Raw genomic sequence first — 20,718 nt, forward strand, 5'->3', positions numbered from 1 at the left:
AGCTGGGCATGGTGGTGCGTGCTTGTAATCCCAGCTACTCAGGAGGCTGAGGCAAGAGAATTGCCTGAACCCAGGAGGCGGAGGTTGCGGTGAGCCGAGATCGTGCCATTGCACTCTAGCCTGGGTAACAAGAGCGAAACTCCGTCTCAAAAAAAAAAAAAGATTCCTCGGCACAAGCACTGAGATTGCTACTCTTACACATAATCTTACTGAAATTCACCAAAATCCTATAAAGTGGATGATGACATCCCTGCAGAAAGACTCAGAGAAGTTAAGTAAGCTGCTCGGGTCATATCTAAAAAGAGGCAGCAGAGCCTGGTCCCAAACCTAGGTTTGTTTGACTCCATTAGCCAAAGCTCCAAGCCCACTACTATGCCTGCTGTATATTACGCTCAATTCTTATCAGTGTAACTCAAAACAAAACTCTGCTTCTACTTTCATTCATTTTCTTCTTTACTAACGAAAATCCCAGTCTTTATCCTAAAGCAATTTCACTTGCTTTTGAATCCCAGTAAATGCGATTGAGGGTAAGGTCAAATCGCGCTTTACCTCAGCCAACGAAAAGCCCCCCAGAAGAACCAGACGCCTAAGAACCAACGTCCTCGGTGGGACAAGGCGCTAGCTCCCAGCTGCACTATGCTAGCCATGTGACTTCGGGCCACGAGGCTCCCACGCTGCCGCCGCTGTATGGATCACCACAAACAAGCAACAAGAAGACTCTGCGCTATCTAGTAAGACCTGGTGGAAGAGGAGCGACCGAGGTCCCAGGCTTTCTCTGGTCGCTGCCGAGGGGTCGGCGCAAAGGCCTTGCAGACACTGGACTGGCGGACCCCACAGTCTTCCCCACCTGGAAACCCAAGCACTTCAGGGCCTAAAGCCTTGTGGTCATGACCCAGCCCGCTCCCCGCCCCAAGCCCGGGACTTACAGCTCCTGTCGCTTTGGCGAACTTATTGGCCACCTCCGAGAGTTGGTTATCGCGCAGGAAGCCGAGGACGAGGGGATACAGGTCGCTGGGAACCACGCGGCGCAAGCCGGTGTCCGCCATCCTCCGGGCAATACGCGTCACTACCGTTGTCGACGCAGCACGACTCAGGAACCCAACAGGGGCAGTGGGCGGGCCTGTTTACGTCACTGCGCCGCGCGGGCGCATAGCGGAAAGGGTGGTGCTACACAGGGCAGTCCCACCTCCGCGTCAGAGGTAGAGTAGACGGGAAATCTGAAAACTCTTTCCGGTCCCACGCGTATCGCCATCTTGGTTAAGGGCGGAGCCCACCGGCCGCCAGTTTGTAGAGGCGGAGCTATGACGTCAGGGGTCACGCCCTCGGCGTGGCGGGAAAACTTGGGACTTCCCGCGCTGTCTTTCTGGGGGAGGTACCTTTTCTCAGAGCAGCGGTTTCCCGCGCCCCTGCCGGGATTCGGATTCCAGAATAATGAGTGGACAAGCGGACTCTAACAGTCCTTACCCTCTCCAGACTTAGTCACAAGATCTTCCAACGGCCCCCACTGGCGCATTGGCACTGCCGATGGATTCTCGCCCTTCATCTTCACTGCCTCCAACACTCAGGGAGGCCCTTTCCTCTCTGACACCATCCCAGCCTCCAGACTCTTGTCACTACGCAGAGCATCCTTCAAGTTATCCGTCGTGGGGGTGGAAGGTGTTGATTTCCCAAGCCGCCCTTCCCACTTCCTTTAAATTCCGCCTGTCAGCTCTACGAAGGGCAAAGGTGTCATACACCAAACCTGAATCACACACCTCTTCAAGCTGAAGAGACTGTTGAAAATAACCCTTCTTCCTCCGGTATCAGAGTTCAAACTCTCCCTTTGTCATGAGTAACTCCAGTATCAGTGCTCAGACCTACCAAGTTAATTCCAAGTTCTGCAGTGCTTCAGACCACATTAGCAGTTAGCAATACCTTCAATCCTACCCATTACCCCTTGGCTACCTCCCACTAATGCCGTTCAGGAAGGATAAGGATCCACTTCCTCATGGAACACTCCCCTCTCCTATATAAAACTGGCCAGGCACAGTGGCTCACACGTTATCCCAACACTTTGGAAGGCCGAGGTGGGAGGATCCCTTAAGCCTAGGAGTTAGAGGCCAGCCTGGACAACGTAGTGAGACACACACACACCCCACCCTGCATCTCTACAAAAAATTTTAAATTAGCCAGGTGTAGCGGCATGCACCTGTGGTCTCAGCAAGTTGGAAGGCTGGGGCAGGAGCATCTACTGAACCAGGGAGATGGAAGCTGCAATGAGCTATGATCCTGCCACTGCAATCCAGCCTGGGCCACAGAGTGAGATCCTCTGAAAAATCAAAACGCTGGGCACAGTGGTTCACACCTGTAATCTCAGCACTTTGGGAGGCCAAGGTGGGTGGATCAACTGAGGTCATGAGTTTGAGTACAGTCCTGGCCAACATGGTGAAACCTTGTGTCTACTAAAAATACCAAAAAAATTAGCCAGGCATGGTGGCAGGCACCTGTAATCCCAGCTACTTGGGAAGCTGAGGCAGGAGAATTACTTGAACCCAGGAGGCAGAGATTGCAGTGAGCCAATATCACACCACTGCACTCCAGCCTGGGAGACAGAACAAGACTCCATCTCAACAACAACAAAAATCAAAAAAGCAAACTCCACAGTTCCCTCTATTTCACGCTTCCAGTTCTACCCATATGGATGCATTATTTAAAACATTTGAGCACCTACTGTGCCATGCAGTGTGCTCAAGCTATTAGAAAATGATGAACGTAAGGCCGGGCGCGGTGGCTCAAGCCTGTAATCCCAGCACTTTGGGAGGCCGAGGCGGGTGGATCACGAGGTCAAGAGATCGAGACCATCCTGGTCAACATGGTGAAACCCCGTCTCTACTAAAAATACAAAAAATTAGCTGGGCATGGTGGCGCGTGCCTGTAATCCCAGCTACTCAGGAGGCTGAGGCAGGAGAATTGCCTGAACCCAGGAGGCGGAGGTTGCGGTGAGCCAAGATGGCGCCATTGCACTCCAGCCTGGGTAACAAGAGCGAAACTCCGTCTCCAAAAAAAAAAAACAAAAGAAAAAAAAAAAATGATGAACGTAACTGACATGATTAATGTATACACCAGTCCCAATTTAGAAAACCTCTCTTTGGAACAAGTGTGAGTTTCTCTAGGTCCTTGTTATGAAAATCCCTTCCTGGACCAGTATCATCATCCCATTGTCAGAATCTACATTCTAGAAAGATCTCTAGATGATTCAAATTCCCTTTAAAGTTTGAGAAGCACTGTCCTAAATGACTCATTTTAGACAATACATCAGAAGAACCAAGTTTCAAATCTAGTGGGATTTTTGCACCTAACCAGAGAGAGTCATGTCCCTGGACCATGTTCAGATAGGAAAAGTGAATACATTTCGCATTAGCACCATATAAAGAAGCACAACAGCAGTTGGGAGTTCTCTCTAGTTGATGTTTATTAGTCTGCATAGTGACAAGTTCCAAACACTTGGGAACCCCTCAGCCCCACCTATCTTACATAGGAATCCAAGTTAACTTGTTTCAATACCTGTTTATAAAAAACAAATACCCCTTTTAAAAAATCTGATTCAACACATTTTTTATTTCACTTTTTTCCATTTCTTTATAAAACAGTCATCTCACTAGCAGCTCTCTCCCCTAGAGCAGGGGAAGGGGGTAGTAGAGGTTGGGCACCTCCAGAGGAAAAAAAAAAAAGGGTAAGGGTAGTGGGGGAGGGCCCAAGGTTACCTCCGGAGGTTCTTCTGGGCCTGTTTCAACAATGTGTCAAAGTCAAGAGAATCAAATTTGCTCTTTACAGGTGCAGGGTCAAAGTCTTCCCGGTTGGAGTCTATAAAGGTAAAGACAAACTTCAAGGTCTCTGACCACGTTTCCCAACCACAGGGTACGCAAATGGCTATCTCCCATCCCAATAATGGATGGAGTGAAAAACTGCTCTGATTTTAAGTCAAAGAGGAGAGTCCCCATTTCTCCTCTCGTCCTACCCCTTGGCTTCTTCATATGTCAAACTAAGTAAGTCTGCCTAGCCCCACTCACAAAAGGTTAGGAACCCTACTGGGGAGGGGATGAAGTATTCCAAAGCTTAGGCCCTCCCTCCACTCACCAAGATCAGAATAGCTCCTCTTGCAGAACTGCCTTCGGCCCCCAAAGCAGAGATCAAAGGGCTGCTCGTCTGCCTGCCGCAGCTTGTGGCCACTCTCGATGGCTGCAAATGCCTCCTCAGCATAGCGGTAAGTGACGAAGCCATAGTTGTCCCTGGTAGGAGGAGGGTGAGGCAGGGGCTGGAGTGGCTATATGGATCCATAGCATGGAGGAGACACAGCACCCCAGGAGTCCAGGGGTGGTTCCTCTCATTCTCAGTGGCCAACCCTCTGAAGAAATGAAGGTGCCCCATATTGCTCAGCACAGAACAAGGAGGCAAGACAAAGAAACATCAAGGTAGATGAATGGGATAGAATATCCTGACCTTGGGGCCCAAGCTTACCCTTGGACACGGAAGTGGATGGTGCACTCCTCAATCTCTCCAAAAACGGAGAACCTCTGTTTTAGCTCTGATCGAGTCATGCGACCAGGTATCTTTCCAATGAAGACCACCCTTCTTTCTTCCTAAGTTTGGAAATGAAAAAAATCAACACACCACGAACCAGGGCTACAGCTGCCGGCAGCTCTCTGAGCTCAAGGTTCAGGGGGTAAGCCCCCTCCTCCCATGACCTGTTCCTCTACTCACTATTGCACGCTCCTTTTGCAGCACTCTTTGCCTTTGGTAATGGTCATGTGAACGATAAGAGCTGTACCTGACAAGAGAAGGTGTCATCAGCCCCCTAAACACAAGACAATTCAAGACTCAGAACTCTAAGGCACCTGCATCCCAGGTACACAGCGCTCCCTGAACACATGCTCACCGCCGCCTCCTGTCACTTCTCCGGCGGGGGGATGGAGAGCGTGAGCGGCTTCGAGAACTGGATGATGAGGATGAGGAAGACGAAGAGGAAGATGATGACGAAGAAGAGGAAGAGCATCTTCGAGAACGTCCAGAGGAACTACAGCTGGACCTGAAGGATGAGAGGGCATGCAGGAATGCTGGGAGTTGTTCAGGTATTCTCTGCTTATCTCGCCCAGGCCTCAGTCCTGCCTTTCTGTTAGGAAATTCAGGACCAAAGACAGAGCAGAGTAGAAGAGGTCTAGAACAGTTTTCCTTCACAGATGAACAAACTGAGGCCCTTCATGGAACTTTAGATGTACCTGGAATGTTGTGTTTTGGAAGATGTATTCATTTTTAATTGTGCAATTAAAAGCTGAGAAATATTTAACAAATCAGAAAGAGGAAGAATGGAGACTCAGGGAGATAAAGGGCTGGGCTCTAGGTCTCACACCCAGCTATCTGGGGTGCTGGGGCCAAGTCTGGGTCTTTGGGTTACTACTGCTACCCTACCACGTCTCACAGGAATACCGTGACCATGGCAAAGAGGGAGTGCTAAGTGCTAGACTTGCAGTACGGGCCATTTCTGAAGATACATATCATCTCCAAAACCCAAGAATTCTTCATTAAGTGGGGAAACTTGGCACTGTTACTGAGAAAAAAAGATACTGCCAGGAAATACATGAAGCTATAGTGACACCCAAAGGAATTGCCCCAGACACCTTCCTCAGCAGATCATTAAGAGAAAAACTGTTTTCTCTTACTAAGTAACCCACTATCTCACATAGCACCCAGAATACCAAAAATGAGGGCTGATACAGTTGTGAAAAAAATCAGCATGGTCAAAATCAAACCCTAAAAGTCCCCCCAAGGCAGGTTTAGGAAGCAGGAGATCTCACTGATACCCCAAACTACAACGGGGGACAAAAGCAATCGTCTCACAGCTTGTCTCCTTCAACAATTCAGGAAAAGGGAAAACACAAAAGCCAAAGACAGAAATAGAAGACTTGGTGCCTGAAAGTACCAAAGTCAATGTGTAAACGCTTTCAAAGTAAACCACAGAAGAAAGTACATGAGCTTCCTAAGTGGAGAGGACCTACAGGGCCATCAAAGCTCACCTTCGCCACCTCTTGTGTGGGGGGGAGAGGGACCTGGACCGAGATCGGGATGAGGAAGACGACGATGAGGATGAAGAGGAAGATGCTTCGCTGGTCCGGTTGGACCCAGAGCTGACAGAACGGCTGTTGCGGCCTCGGCGGCCCTGCCAGCCCCGGCTTGAGGGGCTGACTGACCTGCAGGCTTTTCGGTAACAGCGCAGTGACCGCTGCTTGGCTGAGGGCTCAAGGGGAGTCCTAGTGTTCATGTCATTCCGGCAGGGTGAGGCCTCAGGGGACAGCAAGCTGGATGGGGCAAGGCAGGGCGCTGAGGGATCTGCCTGCTCATTGCTAGTCCTGTGATCAAGTGGCTCCCGGGAGGCAGCTATGCATGGGGGCGGAAGGGCAGCTGGGCCCAAGGACAAGACAGGTTTGATGGTGATGTCCTGATGGCGCTTGACATTCCATCGGGAGCCCACCTCTGGAATGACTAGGGCAGGCATCTTTTTGGGGGGAGTCCTGCTCCGGACACAATAGTCATGGTCCCCAGAGCCCACATGGACTCGACTAGGGCCATGGACCCCTTCTTGGAGGCGAACTGCAGCTGGATGTTTGGCCTCCGTAACTCCTTCAGGCTTCAGGGTTCCCTCCTGGGCGGTGGACTTAGGAGATTTGGCTTTGGCCAGCAGTGAGACAGCAGCCAGGGGCTTCCATAACTGGTGGGGAGGGGTAGCTGGAGGGGTGAGCCCTGTGGTGAGGAGGGAGGATGGAGATAGCAGGATGAGATCCGATTCTACTCTTCCAAATACTGTGTATATAGCCTCCAGAGATCCCCACCTCATCTCACAAAGTTTACCAAGCAAGGTAGGCCGCCCAACTTCTCCCACTGCTTCAACTGCTCCTTCCCCATGTTCCCCAACTTGGGGACCAGGAAGAGAAATTCAGCCAGCTACGATCCTCCTGAACCCCTCATCCTATCACTACCCAAACCTAGCTGGTGACCAGGTCCTAGAGTCTAGCTCTCTTTTCTCAGATCCGCCCCCTCCACCAAGCACTGCCTAACTTCTAGGCTACATCTTGCTTGGACTCATGCAATCATCTTCTGATGGTGTCCCCACTTCCAGCATCATAGTCTTCCACCCGTCTTCTACATTCCTGCTAGATGGAGCATCCAAAAACCAATCTGTTAAAGTTTCTTCAATTTGCAGGATAAAGTCCAAAGAGCTTAATATGGCATTCGAGGTTTCAATAATCTGACCTATTTACCACTCAAATTTTATCTCTTGCTTTACCTCTGCCCACTGCCCTGCTCAGCCACTACACTCCAGCCAAACCAAGCCACTCACAATTCCCCAAAACATACCCGGCTGATTTTGTTTCTTCAATTCAAGCTGCTCCATCTTCCTAGAATATGCCCTGTCCCCTAAATCTACCACCTGATTGATAGATTTTCCTAAGCCTCACCCTAGGGGATTAGCTTCTATATAGCCCTTCCCTGACTGTCCGTCTTCACATATCACTGTTATCCATAGGATTTTTTTTTTTTTTTTTTTTTTTTTTTGAGATGGAGTCTTGCTCTGTCACACAGGCTGGAGTGCAGTGGCACAATCTCGGCTCACTGCAACCTACGCATCCCGGATATAAGCAATTCTCCTGCCTCAGCTTCCCGAGTAGCTGAGACTACAGGCGGGTACCACCATGCCCAGCTAATTTTTGTATTTTTTAGTACAGAAAGGGTTTCACTATGTTGGGCAGGCTGGTCTCGAACTCCTGACCTCAAGTGATCTGCCTGTCTCGGCCTCCCAAAGTGTTGGGATTACAGGCGTGAGCCACCGCGCCCAGCTCATAGGCTATAACATAGCACCTGATACTCAACATGCTCATTTCTTTACACATCTGCCCCCTAGACTGTGAGTACCTCAAGGCTGGAGATCAGATCTCTATATCCTCAATGCCTACACACAATTGATTTGGAGTAGGCTCAGCAAATGTTGCTGCATAAACTAACCACAGGCAGAATTCCCCACCCTGAACCCACCTGCCACGTTGGCCAGTTCTGGGGCTTGTAACCGGTCTAGGGACCTCTTCTCCTGGGGAATGTCAACGCTGCTGGCGGGGGGAAAAGGGAAAGCCTGATTCATTGCCTCCTCAATATCTCGTACATTTGCCTTTCTCAAAAAGCAATGGGAGGGGTGGGTGCAGAGAAGAATGGGATGCACAAACTGCCCCCATCAACTTCCTCCTGCACAAAAGGGGCTTACTGACTAACTACAGAGTGGGTCTCAACTCAGCCCTGCCCAATTCCAAGAGGCAGGCCGGCCATGACCTTGAATACCCCCCACCTTCTTCAAATCAGGAGCCTCACCTGCCCAGCTCAAACCAACCTGAAATCAATGTGGAGGGGAACATGCTTGGCAGAACAGGATGGAGAACCATGAATATGAAAAATGAGTCCTAGCCTTTAACATCTTCCTCCACTTTAAGTTACACAATTACCAGCACTAAGCAAACTTAAAGTGTATTAAATGAAGGAAAGAGATCCCCGCAAAGGCATGACTTGCCAGGAGATAAAAGGCACCTCCAGGACATCTGGAACCCCTGACTAGAATCAGCTGGAGGGCAGTGTACATACCCCCTCCTCACCTTACCACCCAAGACACTGCCCAGCAGCGATGGGCAGAGTAGGGGTGAAGAAACAGGGAAAGACTCTAGAGCTGACTACAGCACCCCTGCAAGAGGCATCCAGTTGACGGTCCTGGAGTGTCAGCCGGCTGCTGACCAACAGCTGTAGGGTAACTCGCTCACGTCTCCATACTTACCCTGAGTTTCCTACAGCCAAGCTGTCAGCAGGAGCCGGGGGAGGACACTCCTTTTTGGCTGCAAAGAAACCATACCAGTTAAAAGCCCAACCAGATGTTCTAGACTGAAGCGGCACAGAAGGGCTTGCTTTGAGACCCAAAGGAGGAAAATCCACTTTGCCTACATATTCTGTTGGGATCTCCCCAGAGAGATCCAGTCTCCTCCAGTGGGTGCCCAAGTACTATTTTTAATCATGTCTCTTTTCTGCTCAGAAACACCCACATTCCTCCACTGAATCTGAGATAAAGTCCAAATGTATAAGCCTAGTGTTCAAGGTGATCTATGATCTGCCTAACTGGTTTCCTGGCCTCACAGCCTACTCATTCTACAAATCACATTTTCTGTTTTGCCTTGTACTATAGATACCTGTTACCAACTCAGGAGTCATTTCTGTAGATTATTCTCCCCATTTAGACCATAAGCTCCTTGAGAACAGGATACAGCATCCTCCATAGCACCTACATCCATGCCTTATACTGAGAAAGCAAAAGACTGGATCTCTCTTCATTGCCTTCCAAATGTACCATATGCCATTCTTCCTGTATCTGCCCTCTGCCTTTTGTTGCCACACATATTCTATGAATTCCTACCTGTCTTTCAACGCACAGCCTGAAAGCTACTTCCCTCTAGAAAAATGTCCCTAAACAACCCCACCCCGCTTGGATTCCCAGTCTACTCTTTTGTAATACCTTCCTTATCACTGCTGTCCCTGGCTTGGATTGCCATCACAGGTCAATCTTGTCTCCCTCTTCCAATTAGGGGGCTGTTCTAGTGGCTAAGCCTATCCCCCTTCATCCTAGCTGAAGCAACTACAGGGCTAGGCCCAAAAGAAGTATCAACAAAAAAAAAAGTTGGAGCAAAACTACCCATGTTCCCTCACCTTCTGATTTCTCAAACTGCTCCAGCAGACTGGATAGGTCCGATGCCTCAATTCCTGTGGAGGCACACAATACAGGATTGAAAGCGAACTCCTATCAACTAAGTACACAGGTCCCAGGAAACCCCCAGATCACCTCACTTCTCCCTTTCCACTCCCCCTGCCCTCTGTACTAAGTGAACCAGGGTAGCAGCACAAAGCATCAAGGATTCAAACCAACCCAGAACTCCACCTCTGAAGAACCCTCCACAACCAGGCACAGTGGCACACAGCTGTGCCTATAAATCCCAGCTACTTAGAAGGCCGAGGTGGGAGGACCACTTGAGCCCAGGAGTTCAATTCCAGCCTGGGTAACACAGTGAGACCTCATCTCTTAAAAACAAAAACAAACTCCTCCAAAGAACTCCAACAAAGGCCAGCCTCATCAGGGTGGCTTACCCTATTCCACAGAGAAGACTCCCCAGCCAACTGGGGAATTATGTGGGGGAACTGTGGGGCACTCACCAATCTCACTGATGAAAGCCTGTACCACATCTTCAGAACCCTGACTACGTGGGGTAGGCAGGAAGGACAGCTTCCTTAGACGGGCTGGGTGGACAGCAGGCAACTTTGGGACAGTGCTCTGCCTTTGTGTGGGAACACCCTTGGTAGCAGGCAAGGGGAGCTTCTCTCTGGGCCTGGTCTCCTGGGTCTCAGGCTTTAGCCTCTCTGATGCAGGCTCCTCAACAGTCACACCTTCAGCAGACACACACAGTGGAGCCTTCATCTGGGGGCTTTGCACCAGGGCAGACGCCTTGTGTTTCGGATTGGGAGATGCAGGCACTGGCTTGACCTCCACCTTGGTAGGCTCTATCTGTGGAGCTCCACGGCCAGGTGGCCCAAGACTGAGGGAAGGAGCCATCGACACGGGAAGTACATTTTCAGGAGGGCCAGGGGGAGTGCCCCTGGATGTCATCTTAGGTTGGGGAACAGCTCTCCCAACAGAGGCTGGGGGCAAAGGAGGTGGGGGAACAGCAGACCAGAATGGAGCATGTTGAGGCCCTGGGCCCCATCCCAAAGGCCCATAGGTACAGGTGGAACTATAAGGTGAGACTGGGGCAGGAGGGGGTGCCCAAGGCACATTGCAAGTAGGAGGTACAGCATAGGCGCCAGGAGTACCAGACACTAGGGGCACTGTTGGTGGGGGGGGCAGGCAAGGATAGCCAGAAGGGGACACAGGAGGATAACAAGGCCAGGGTGGGACAGGGGCATAGTGAGTAAACGGATCAGGTAGCACTGGCCCCATAGACACTGGAAGACTAGGAGTCTGCAAGGGAGGCGGGGGCAGACTGGGGGGCATGCCTAGCCCACCTGCAGGGAAAGGCAGAGCAGTAGACAGTGCAGGAGGCACGGGCACAACAGGGGACACAGATTGCACAGGAGGCGAAGGTCTCGCCAACAGTGGCATCTCCTGGGATGGCACCTGCTCAGTGGGAGCTGAGGCCACAGGTTTGCTTACAGGTGGCTCAGGACTAGGAGAAGCAGGGCTGGGACCTACAGGTACAAGGCAAGCCTCAGGGGGCACTTCAGGGCTTCTCTGCAGAGCTGTCTTCTTGGCTGGGGCTGGCGGGATGACAAGACAAGGGATGTCTGCCAGCCCTGTGGGAGTCTCTGGAAGACTAGGCCACTTCCCGGTTGGGGGCTGGGGACTTTTCTCTTCTGTTTCTGCTTGGCGTTGCTGCCTTCGTCGCCGGTATTCAGATAAGCTAAGAGGCCGAGGTCTGCCTTCGTGGGTTGTAGCACTGGTACCACTTTCAATTTTCAGAGAATCCCCAACCTCTTTGACTTCAGGGATAATGGTCTTTGGTGCATCCAAGGACTCCGACTCCAGGAGGGGCTGGGGGACTGAAGCCCCCAGGGCTGATGACACTGCACCACGTCTGGGATCAGTTGGTCTGGACCTAACTAGCACTGGGTCAACTGGAGTCAGGTCATTAGGAACAGGGTCAACTGGTGCTGGGTCAGATGGGAGAGCATCAACTGGTGACAAGTTATCTGAGATGGGAACCACTTCAGGGTCGACTGCTGCTGAGTCGGCCACACCTGGGTTGATCAGCACTGGCTCACCTGGGAGAGGCTCAACCAGTTCTGAGCTGGCTGAAGCAAGGTCACCCAACCCAGGGTCAACAGGCACAGGGCCAGACAGAACAGGGCCAACTGCAGTGGGACCAGCTTCAACAGAGTCAACTGGCATAGGGCTGGCTTGGGCAGAGTCGACCAATGAGAGATGGGTTGGTACGAGGTTGGCTTGGATAGTATCGGCCAGCTTGGGATAGAGGTCTAGAGGACCTTCTTTAGCAGGGCTACATTGTCCAGCACTTCTCTCCAAGTTCTCAGGGCTAGGATTCTCCAAGGCAGCTGCCCAGGCCCGAGCCCAAGCCCAGGGCTTCCCCTTACCCTGGAGAGGCCCAGACTCTCTTTGAAGTTCCTCCTGAGGCTGTTTCTGCAAGTTGTCTGCCTGAGAGGTCACTTCTGTACCTACAGTAGACTGCCCTCGAGAAGATGACCTCAGCCTCCTGGCATAGCCTTCCACACAGGCTGCTGGCTGCTCCTTGCTCTTCTTCTTCCTGCCCTTTCGAGCTCTCTGGGAACCTGGTGCTGCATTGGCAGGTGGGTTCTGAGGCTTCTTGGGCACCACTGGTTCCACGACCTCCCTGGGCTTCAATAAGCAGGCTGAATCCAGTTTCTTCTCTGAGTTCAAAGACAACCCCTCTTTCTCAGAGCAGAGGGCTACACTGGGCACAGCAGCATCCGTCTCTGACTCCAGTGTAGGCATGAGCAGCTGCAAGGCAGAACTAGTCTCTAGCGAGTCATCCAGGAGCACAGGCTGGGGTCCAGCGGGCACCTGTCGCACCACAACTGGGATCTCCAGATCATCGCCAGCTGTGGCTGCCTGCCCCACAATCTCCAGCACCACACAGCCCTCAGGCAGTGTCAAATCATCTGGTTGTTCCTGAAGCTCATCCTCAAGTGATGCCAGGTGGGTGAGGTTGGGCAGGCAGTATGGGTGCATGGCCCGCACCAGCTCACTCAGGGAGGAGATGCTCTCATCACCAGCTGCTGGCACTGCCATCTCTGCTACTGTTGCTTTATCTTCCTCCTCAGGGCAGGCCAAATGCATGGGGAAGTCTGGGATACTGCTCACGCAGTTGTCAAGCTCCCCAGCAAGAATCTGGCCACTGAAACTGGCCACCTCTTCCTCTTCTTCTCCATCACTGCGCTGCTGGGGAGGTGGAGATTGACCCCAGCGTAGTCTTGATCTTGGGGGTCTCCAGCTAGGTAGCTTAGGAGAAGAGGTCTCCAAGAAAGAGGGTGGGGAGAAGTCCCAAGGAGGATCTGGAAGAGACATTTCAACCTGCAGGAGAGAAGAGAAGTCTCAGGAGGAGTTTCATCTGGGAAAGTATTTTCCAGACCTGTCCCCATATGATCCTCCCACGTGGGAGTTTCTGAGGCCCCCTAGGTCAGGCTTACCCCATTCCCTCTATTGCTGCCTGTGCTGGGCCCCAATGGGTCAACTGGAGTGAGGAGGTCGCGTTCTGGGGGTGTCCGAGAGAGAGTAAGCAGCTTGTGCAGCTAAATGGGAGAGAAAAACCTGATGTAAGCCTATGCTTCAGAGCTATATGAGTAGGTCCACAGGCATGGGTCTAAGCTTTGTACCAATCCCCTTCCCCTGGTCCCAGACTCACAGAGGAGCCCTCCCGAGGTGACACAAGCAGCTCCGAGTCAGGAATGCTGTCAAATGGAGAAAGGTTCTCAGAATCTGCATTGTCCAAAATCTCCGTCAGAGCTGTGAGCAGCGACACTTCATTCTGGTCCTCCAGAGATAACCTGCTCTGCTCCAGAAAAACAACCAGAAGGTCCTACCAACATCCCTAATGACCTACTACGCCACTAAAAAGGACTGGATATCAAGAGAGTCAGTCTCCCAGGTTCAACTCAGCTAACAGGGGAGTGAGAGGGATCTGAATACCAGAAGACATGGATTCCAATCTCATTTACCATCCACCCACCTCTCTGGTATTAACAGAGACCTGTCAGACTTGACTCAAGCTTGGGTTTCACACTCCCCTACCCTCAAGTAAGATGTGGGATGCTTAGCAGATTGGCTAGGCTAGAAATGGGCTCAAAACCAGAGATCAGAACCTTCTGGGCATGTAGATCAGGGGCCCAGACAGTGGGAAAGGCCTTGAACTATAGTCCAAGTTAGGCAAGGAATTCTTACATGGGACATAATCTGGCAGCCTGCAGCCTCATTCCCACTTACAGACAAAAAATACACTTTAAGGTTCAGGTTGGGCACCCAGGAAACAGCTAAGGTCCTGGGAGAAGAGAGCCATGCCAAGGATCTGAGCTAGAACCTCCCACATAAAGCTCCTACTTGAAGACTTCCAAGCGCAGCCCCAGCTCACCTCTCCAAGGCTCCCAAAATCCTCGATGAGGGAGATGAGGGAGGCATCCATATAGCTCTGCATGGTCCCCAACAGTGTCTCATCCTGCAGCATTAGCTCCTCCATTTCTAGATCCTTGTCCCTCAGCGATGGGCCCAGCCGAGAGAGACTTACAAAGCCAGAATCACTCCCCTCCTCATGCAGCAGCACCTGGAACAGAAGAGAAGGTGAGAAGGGTATGAGCCCTCTGGCAGCAATTGACTGATTTGCTCTGTAAACCAGGTACCCTCCACTGCTGGGCCCAAACTCAGCAGCAGCCCCACCATCGCCAAACTTCTGGACTAGCAAGGCAGAGAGGAGCACAACCTATGAGCAAAAGCCCCCACCAGGATGGCAGTTTTCAAGGACCTTCTGGGAAGAAAAACATTTGGGCTCCAACCAGAAACAGCTAGAGTCACAGGAGATTAAAACCCAGGAGCAGGCCGGGCGCAGTGGCTCACACCTGTAATCCCAGCACTCTGGGAGGCTGAAGCTGGCGGATTACCTGAAGTCAGGAGTTCAAGACCAGCCTGGCCAACATGATGAAACCCCGTCTCTACTAAAAATACAAAAATTAGCCAGGTGTGATAGCACATATCTGTAATCCCAGATACTCAGGAGGCTGAGGCAGGAGAATCATTTGAGCCCAGGAGGTGGAGCCTGCAGTGAGCCTAGATCACACCATTGCACTCCAGCCTGGGCAACAGAGCAAGACTCTCTTAAAAAAAAAGAGTAAAAACATTAAAATCAAGATTGTCCAGAATCATCTACTGGCAGCAGTCAAGGTGACAGTCTGAGGGGCACACCAAAGGAAAAAGAGGTCAGCAAGGAGACAGTTCAGCTGCAACAACCTCACCTACCTCAGATCCTATTTAGGTCTCTGCTCTCTGCTTAGTGCAAATCCTAACTTCTTCAGGAAGACACCCCAGGCTTCCCCAGCCCATGATGATCTCTCCTCACAGCTCTAAAATCATAGATTTTTCTACAGCATTAATTTTTCTGGCAATCACATCCCACCCCGCTACCCCCAGCCCCCTGATGCTCCTTGCACCTTGCTTATTTATTATTTTTTGAGATGGAGGCTGGAGTGCAGAGGCATGATCTTGACTCACTGCAGCCTCTGCCTCCCAGGTTCAAGCAATTCTCCTGCCTCAGCCTCCCAAGTAACTGGATTACAGGTGCCCGCCACCATACCCAGCTAATGTTTTTTATTTTTATTAGAGACAGGGGTTCACTGTGTTGGCTAAATTTGTCTCAAACTCCTGACCTCAGGTTATCCACCTGCCTCGGCCTCCCAAAGTGCTGGAACTACAGGTGTGAGCCACTGCACCCGGCCTGTTTGCATCTCTTATAATACTATAGTCCAAGTTTACATGGGGCAAATAACCCTTTGTATTCTATTAGCTTATATTCTTCTTGGCCCTTATGAGGATTTAAACATGTTTATACTTCTCAGTTACCAGTGATACCCAGCACATTGTCTTATACACAGGTGATATTCATGCTTACTTCAAACTTTTTTTTTTTGAGACAGATTCTTGCTCTATCCCCCAGATTGGAATGCAGTGGCGCAATCTTGGCTCACTACAAGCTCTACCTCCCAGGTTCAAGCAATTCTCATGCCTCAGCCTCCCGAGTAGCTGGGATTACAGGCCTCCACCACCACACTGGGCTAATTTTTGTATTTTTAGTAGAGACGGGTTTTTGCCATGTTGGCCAGGCTGGTCTTGAACTCCTGACCTCACAGGATCCACCTGCCTCAGCCTCCCAAAGTGCTAGGATTACAAGCGTGAGCCACCCCACCTGGCTTTTTTTTTTTCCTCCTGAGATTGAGTCTCCCTCTGTCACCCAGGCTGGATTGCGGTGGCCCTATCTTGGCTCATTGCAGTCTCTGTCTCCTGGGTTCCAGAGATTCTCCTGCCTCAGCCTCAGAGTAGCTGGGATTATAGGCACCCACCACCACACCTGGCTAATTTTTGTATTTTTAGTAAAGACAGAGTTTTACCATATTTGCCAGGCTGGTCTCAAACTCCTAACCTCAAGTGATCCACCTGTCTCGGCCTCCCAAAGTGCTGGGGTTACAGGCATGAGCCACCACACCCGGCCGAGATTTTATTTGAAGGCCCGATGTGAGACATTCAACCTCTCAATGGTAATTCCAAGGGAAGGGCCTCTTCTCCACTCCTACCAGGTGAGAGGAAATGAAGAGAAAGCTTGACTCCATAGATGGAAGGGTCCCGCCCCACACTCCTCTAAGAGCTATCGGCATTTATGGCCTCTTCTGTCAGGCATCAAGCAGCCCGCCCAGACCAGTCAAGAATGCAGGTGTGGGCAGGGCCAGAAGGGACTAAAATGGTACTGGTAAGGCCAGAGCCACGGGGATCTCTGATACAGCAGTACCCCCTTATCCTCAAGGGATATGTTCCAAGACCCCCAGTAGATGCCTGAAACCACTAATACTACCAATACATTGGTACGTATTGCCATATACAATACATACCAACAATGAAGTTTAACTTATAACTTAGGCACAATTAAGAAGTTAACAATAATAGACCAATTAATATACTGTAATAAAAGCTATACGAATGTGATCTCTCTCTGGCTCTCAAAATATCTCACTGTACTGTACTCATGTATTTTTAGACCCCTGTTGATGGCAAGTAACAGAAACTGTGGATAAGGGAAAACTATCGCATAGGAAACATGAAGTAAAAAGGCCTGAGAACAGGATCACATACAGACAAGCCAGAACTTCCCTTTCCCCTTCTGCAACAATGGGAAGTTCTGCACCGCTTCCAAAAGAAAAAAGCAACAAGTGTTTCCCCCACCCCGACCACAACCCCGCCAACATATACCCTTCTAACAGGGCTGAGTACCAACGCCCAAGGAAAGGAAAGGTTGGTTAAGGACGGGTTAGGAGGCCAGGCCCAGAGAATAAGCGCAAGGTGGTAGGTTTTAGGCATTAACTCCTCCCAGGACTTCACAATCCTATAATTACAAACCAGCAGCTGAATAGCACCTGGCTCAGCAAACACTCCAGGGTGAGCAAAGAGGCTGCAACTCTACTTGCCCTGCCACCTACCTACCAGAGCCCCAACGACTAGGCTGGAACCTCAAGACAATCTATGAACCATTTATCTCCGCTTTCATCAGGTGTCCAGTCAGAGACACACCTCCACACCTGACTTCACCCATCACTCAATTCCCAAATAGCACAACTCCAGGAGTATCAATATCATCCCAGTGCTAGGCACAGGCTGAAAGTGAGCCAGCCACCAGCACCTCTAACTTCAACAACCTCCCAACTGGCTTTCCCCCAGCAAACCTTCGCCCTCCAGGGTTCAAAAACAGCCAGGAACTTTTTAAATGCCTATCTGACAACTTCCTGAGACCCTCCCTAAATCCCTTCAACAGCACTGTACTGCTCCTAGCATTAGGTTTAAACTCTTTAATAAAGTTTACAAAGGTTCTAGTCCTCCCCACCAGACTTCTGCTCCAGCATGATCTCTCCCACTACTCCATAGTACAGGTCTCAATTTCTCCAATAAGCCATGTTCTCTTCCTCCTTGAGATCTTCACTATTCCCTGATTAAAGGTTTTCCACAGTCTTAACATCTCAGCTTTAAATGTCCCTTTCCAGACTCCGCAAAGTAGATCACTACTGCCAATTACATGATCCCAAATATCCTGCACTTTTGTCTCATTCATCATTATTATCGGCCTATCCTGATTAAAACATAGATCCTGAGCGGTAAAGACCGTGTTTGTGTGGTTTACCAGTGTATTCCCTGTGCCTAAACATAATGGTATTTCAATAAATAACTGGTTGACTGACCAGCTCACATATACTCATCTTTGGTTTTGGGGTGAAGGGAGTGACAATCTCTCCATGAGATCCTCTCCAATCCCAAATTACCACTTAACTCTTCTTATAGCTGGATCTTGGATCCTTCCTGCCTTCCCTGTGCTATTTGGGAATTGAGTGATGGCTGAGGTCAGATGTGAGGGTGTGTCTCTGACTGGACACCTGATGGAGGCGGAGATAAACGGTTCGTAGAGAGGTGGGCATTGTCTTGGGATTCCAGCCTAGTCGCTGGGGCTCTGGTAGGTAGGTAGCACCAGCACTAAAAGATGTGACCTCTGAGAAAGTATGGGAGAAGGGATCAACCCTCCCAAATTCTTGCCCCAGAAACCATTCTCCCCTGGGCAAGGGCCTGGATTGGTCTGCAGGACCTGACATTACCAGGTAGCCTGCAGTTCAACTCCCAACTAGTAACACAAAAAAATGCTGTCAAGTACTCAGCTTAATTGTTTGAGAGATAACAGTTCAAACTAATTCCTGCCCCCTTCCACCCTGAGTGGAAACTTTTAAGAAGCCCTCCACTGTAGAGCAGTACAACACTTTTAGAAGGCCAAGAAATCCCCAGCAAAAAATCCAGAGAGCTTTAAATACGGATCACACCAGTTTCTGTGCCTCAATTTACAGGAGCATGCCTTCCCAAAAGAGATGCTGCAGAAAAAAAGCGAGGGGAGAAGATTCCCTTTCCCTTTCTTAAGCTTGTCCCAGGTATATGTTGACACTCCCCATGTCCCTTGAATCACTAATAAGGCAGGATTGCAAGACAACCAAAACGCCAATGCCCATGACTCACAACCCACCCCAAGCCGGTCAGACAGAAGCGCCACAAATTCACTCCTCCACATCCCTCCAGCCTCAGCCTTCTAACCCTCCCCATCACACTCCTCCACCCGCAGGGAACAAACTCCCGGAACATCTGGAGAGTCCTTCACCATCCGCAGTGGAGAGACGCTGCGGACCTAAACAGTAGGAAAAAAAAACTCCAAGGCTCTGAACAAAGTTGACTCTAGCAGCCCTTACCTTCCTTCCTAGCCCGGGCCTCCAGCCCCAGCAGGAGATGGCGGGACCGGCGGAGACACACCCAGTTCGCGTCAGGGAGGCTCCAAGGCCGATAGTAGATGCCCGACAGCCTGGGACGCGAGCCACGTGGACGTTCCCTCCCCGCCCCGACGTGGACCCGCGGCCCGCGCCCCCCTCCACCAGGAGCCGGACCCACGTGGATGCCGGGGCCGCCTAGAGGGGGAGGGGAAGCAGACAAGTTCTCCCGGGAAAATTGCTCCCCCCACCCCGCTTGGCTCCGAAAAGGGAACTGTGGCGCCAAGCTCGGGGAACCCCACGTGGCATCCTTACAGGGAGGTCTCACCCTTCGACCCCAAGTCCGAACCCTTTACCCCCAACCGCGGGTCATGTTTCCCACACCCGGCTCTGCACCTCCGGCGTCCCCCAGGAATGGCTGCAGAGACGCTGCCTTTGCCCACCTAACCCCAGCAAACGGCCTAGGTCCACTTGGTGGGACTTGGCTCCCACGGCCACCCGGCATTGACCCCCAGGCGCTTCCTCCCTTTCCTGTGGCGTCCACGTGTCACCGCCCGGCACACACCGCTTTGCTGCCAGCCGCGGGCCGCCAGCCAGCCTCTCACCTGCTCCCCGCCGCTCACAGCGCCCAAAGTTCCGTACGGTGCTTGGCTCCGACTCCCCCAACCGCTGCCGCGGGCTCCCCCGCCGGGGTCCGGGCCGGGGCCCCCAGTCGGGGGCGGCGCGACTCCGTCTCTCCGTCCCCGGCGCGCCGCCATCTTGGCCCCTGAACACCCAGCGCTGCTCTGATCGCCGGCGCCGCCTCACCCTGCCGATTGTGGGAAGGGAACTACAACTCCCAAATGACACTGCAAGACTACGAATCCCAGAGAGTAGTGCGGCGAGACCCCCTGCACCCTGAAAGAGGGCCCTGGCCTCACGCGAAGGTTCCTGGGAGTAGTAGTCGCTTTAATCGAGGACCATCTGGCAATAGCTCCAGGCATCCTGTAGGGTTTAGTTTCGTGTTACACTGGGAGACCGATTTAGGGAGAAATTAGCGGTAAGGGGGAAAGTTAACATTTGCGTATTTTATTTTCGTTAACTTGTCCAACTGTTGGAACGTCCTCTTTGTCTGAGGTTCTACCTGCTGTACGTTACTTTCATCCTAGTCCGAGTGGGTCCAAGTGGGCCTACGTTTTGAAACACCACCCCCTAGTGGGCATTTGCGCTCCAAGCGCTAACCCTCACCTAATCCCATACTGCGGCAGTACTGCAAATTTAGTGGAAAAATACCGCATTCTCCGCTCTCTATGCTGCTACTCAGAAACTTACGTTGCCTTCTCTTGATCAAATTTGTTCCTTGCTGCTCCAGGTCTCCTTGCTGTTCCCCAAAGACAACAGGTGTTCTCCTGCCTTTGTATCGGCCTGGAATACCTGGCATCTCAAAATATTTCATGCCCTATTTAATCTAGGAAAGACTTTGGTTATCCTAACCAAGAGGGACCCTGCTCTGTATCTCTACAGTCCATCACTGTCTCTACTCTTCATTTATTTGCCACTTAAAAGCTACTTAATATTGGTTTTCTTTTTTTTTTTTCTTTTTTTTTTTTTTTT

At 51.1% G+C, this 20,718-nt stretch overlaps 2 protein-coding genes across 11 annotated transcripts in view; both read right to left on the reverse strand.

The window, feature by feature from the left end:
• Window positions 1-1,276, reverse strand: part of NOLC1 (nucleolar and coiled-body phosphoprotein 1) — an 11,839-nt gene extending 10,563 nt beyond the window's left edge. For 2 of the 4 annotated variants that reach the window (XM_017531170.2, XM_037739494.1), the window contains exon 1: window positions 927-1,276. In XM_017531170.2, coding sequence (XP_017386659.1) covers window positions 927-1,046 — 120 coding nt within the window. In that variant the 5' untranslated portion in view covers window positions 1,047-1,276. The remainder of the gene's footprint in view (window positions 1-926) is intronic. The other 2 variants (XM_017531169.2, XM_037739493.1) reach the window with 1 other exon arrangement.
• Window positions 1,277-3,426: 2,150 nt separating this feature from the next.
• On the reverse strand, window positions 3,427-19,958 carry PPRC1 (PPARG related coactivator 1). Of its 7 annotated transcripts, none has more exons than XM_017531166.2 (14): window positions 19,731-19,958; window positions 14,211-14,399; window positions 13,488-13,634; window positions 13,273-13,374; window positions 10,267-13,156; window positions 9,766-9,819; window positions 8,846-8,903; window positions 8,065-8,132; window positions 6,051-6,774; window positions 4,916-5,065; window positions 4,741-4,807; window positions 4,498-4,619; window positions 4,117-4,268; window positions 3,427-3,843 (listed from the first exon to the last, which is right to left on the reverse strand). In XM_017531166.2, the coding sequence occupies exons 1-14, from the start codon at window positions 19,881-19,883 to the stop codon at window positions 3,740-3,742; spliced, it is 4,980 nt and encodes a 1,659-aa protein (XP_017386655.1). In that variant the 5' UTR covers window positions 19,884-19,958; the 3' UTR covers window positions 3,427-3,739. The 7 variants fall into 7 exon arrangements, with proteins under 7 accessions (XP_017386655.1, XP_017386654.1, XP_037595425.1 ...); XM_017531165.2 differs by having other exon boundaries at window positions 8,065-8,135; XM_037739497.1 differs by having other exon boundaries at window positions 8,065-8,135; window positions 13,488-13,533; window positions 19,731-19,890.
• Between the last annotated feature and the right edge of the window lie 760 nt (window positions 19,959-20,718).

This window comes from Cebus imitator, unplaced genomic scaffold (assembly GCF_001604975.1).
Source record: "Cebus imitator isolate Cc_AM_T3 unplaced genomic scaffold, Cebus_imitator-1.0 Scaffold71, whole genome shotgun sequence".
NCBI lineage: Eukaryota > Metazoa > Chordata > Mammalia > Primates > Cebidae > Cebus > Cebus imitator.

Excerpts from the sequence above, each read along its gene's own strand:
- PPRC1 (XM_017531165.2), bottom strand. The coding sequence starts at position 19,883 with ATGGCGGCGCGCCGGGGACGGAGAGACGGAGTCGCGCCGCCCCCGACT. Across the intron at positions 14,400-19,730 it reads CTGTGAGCGGCGGGGAGCAG|GTGCTGCTGCATGAGGAGGG; the intron begins GTGAGAGGCTGG and ends CTTCTGTTCCAG. Across the intron at positions 13,157-13,272 it reads GCAGCAATAGAGGGAATGGG|GTTGAAATGTCTCTTCCAGA; the intron begins GTAAGCCTGACC and ends TCTCTCCTGCAG.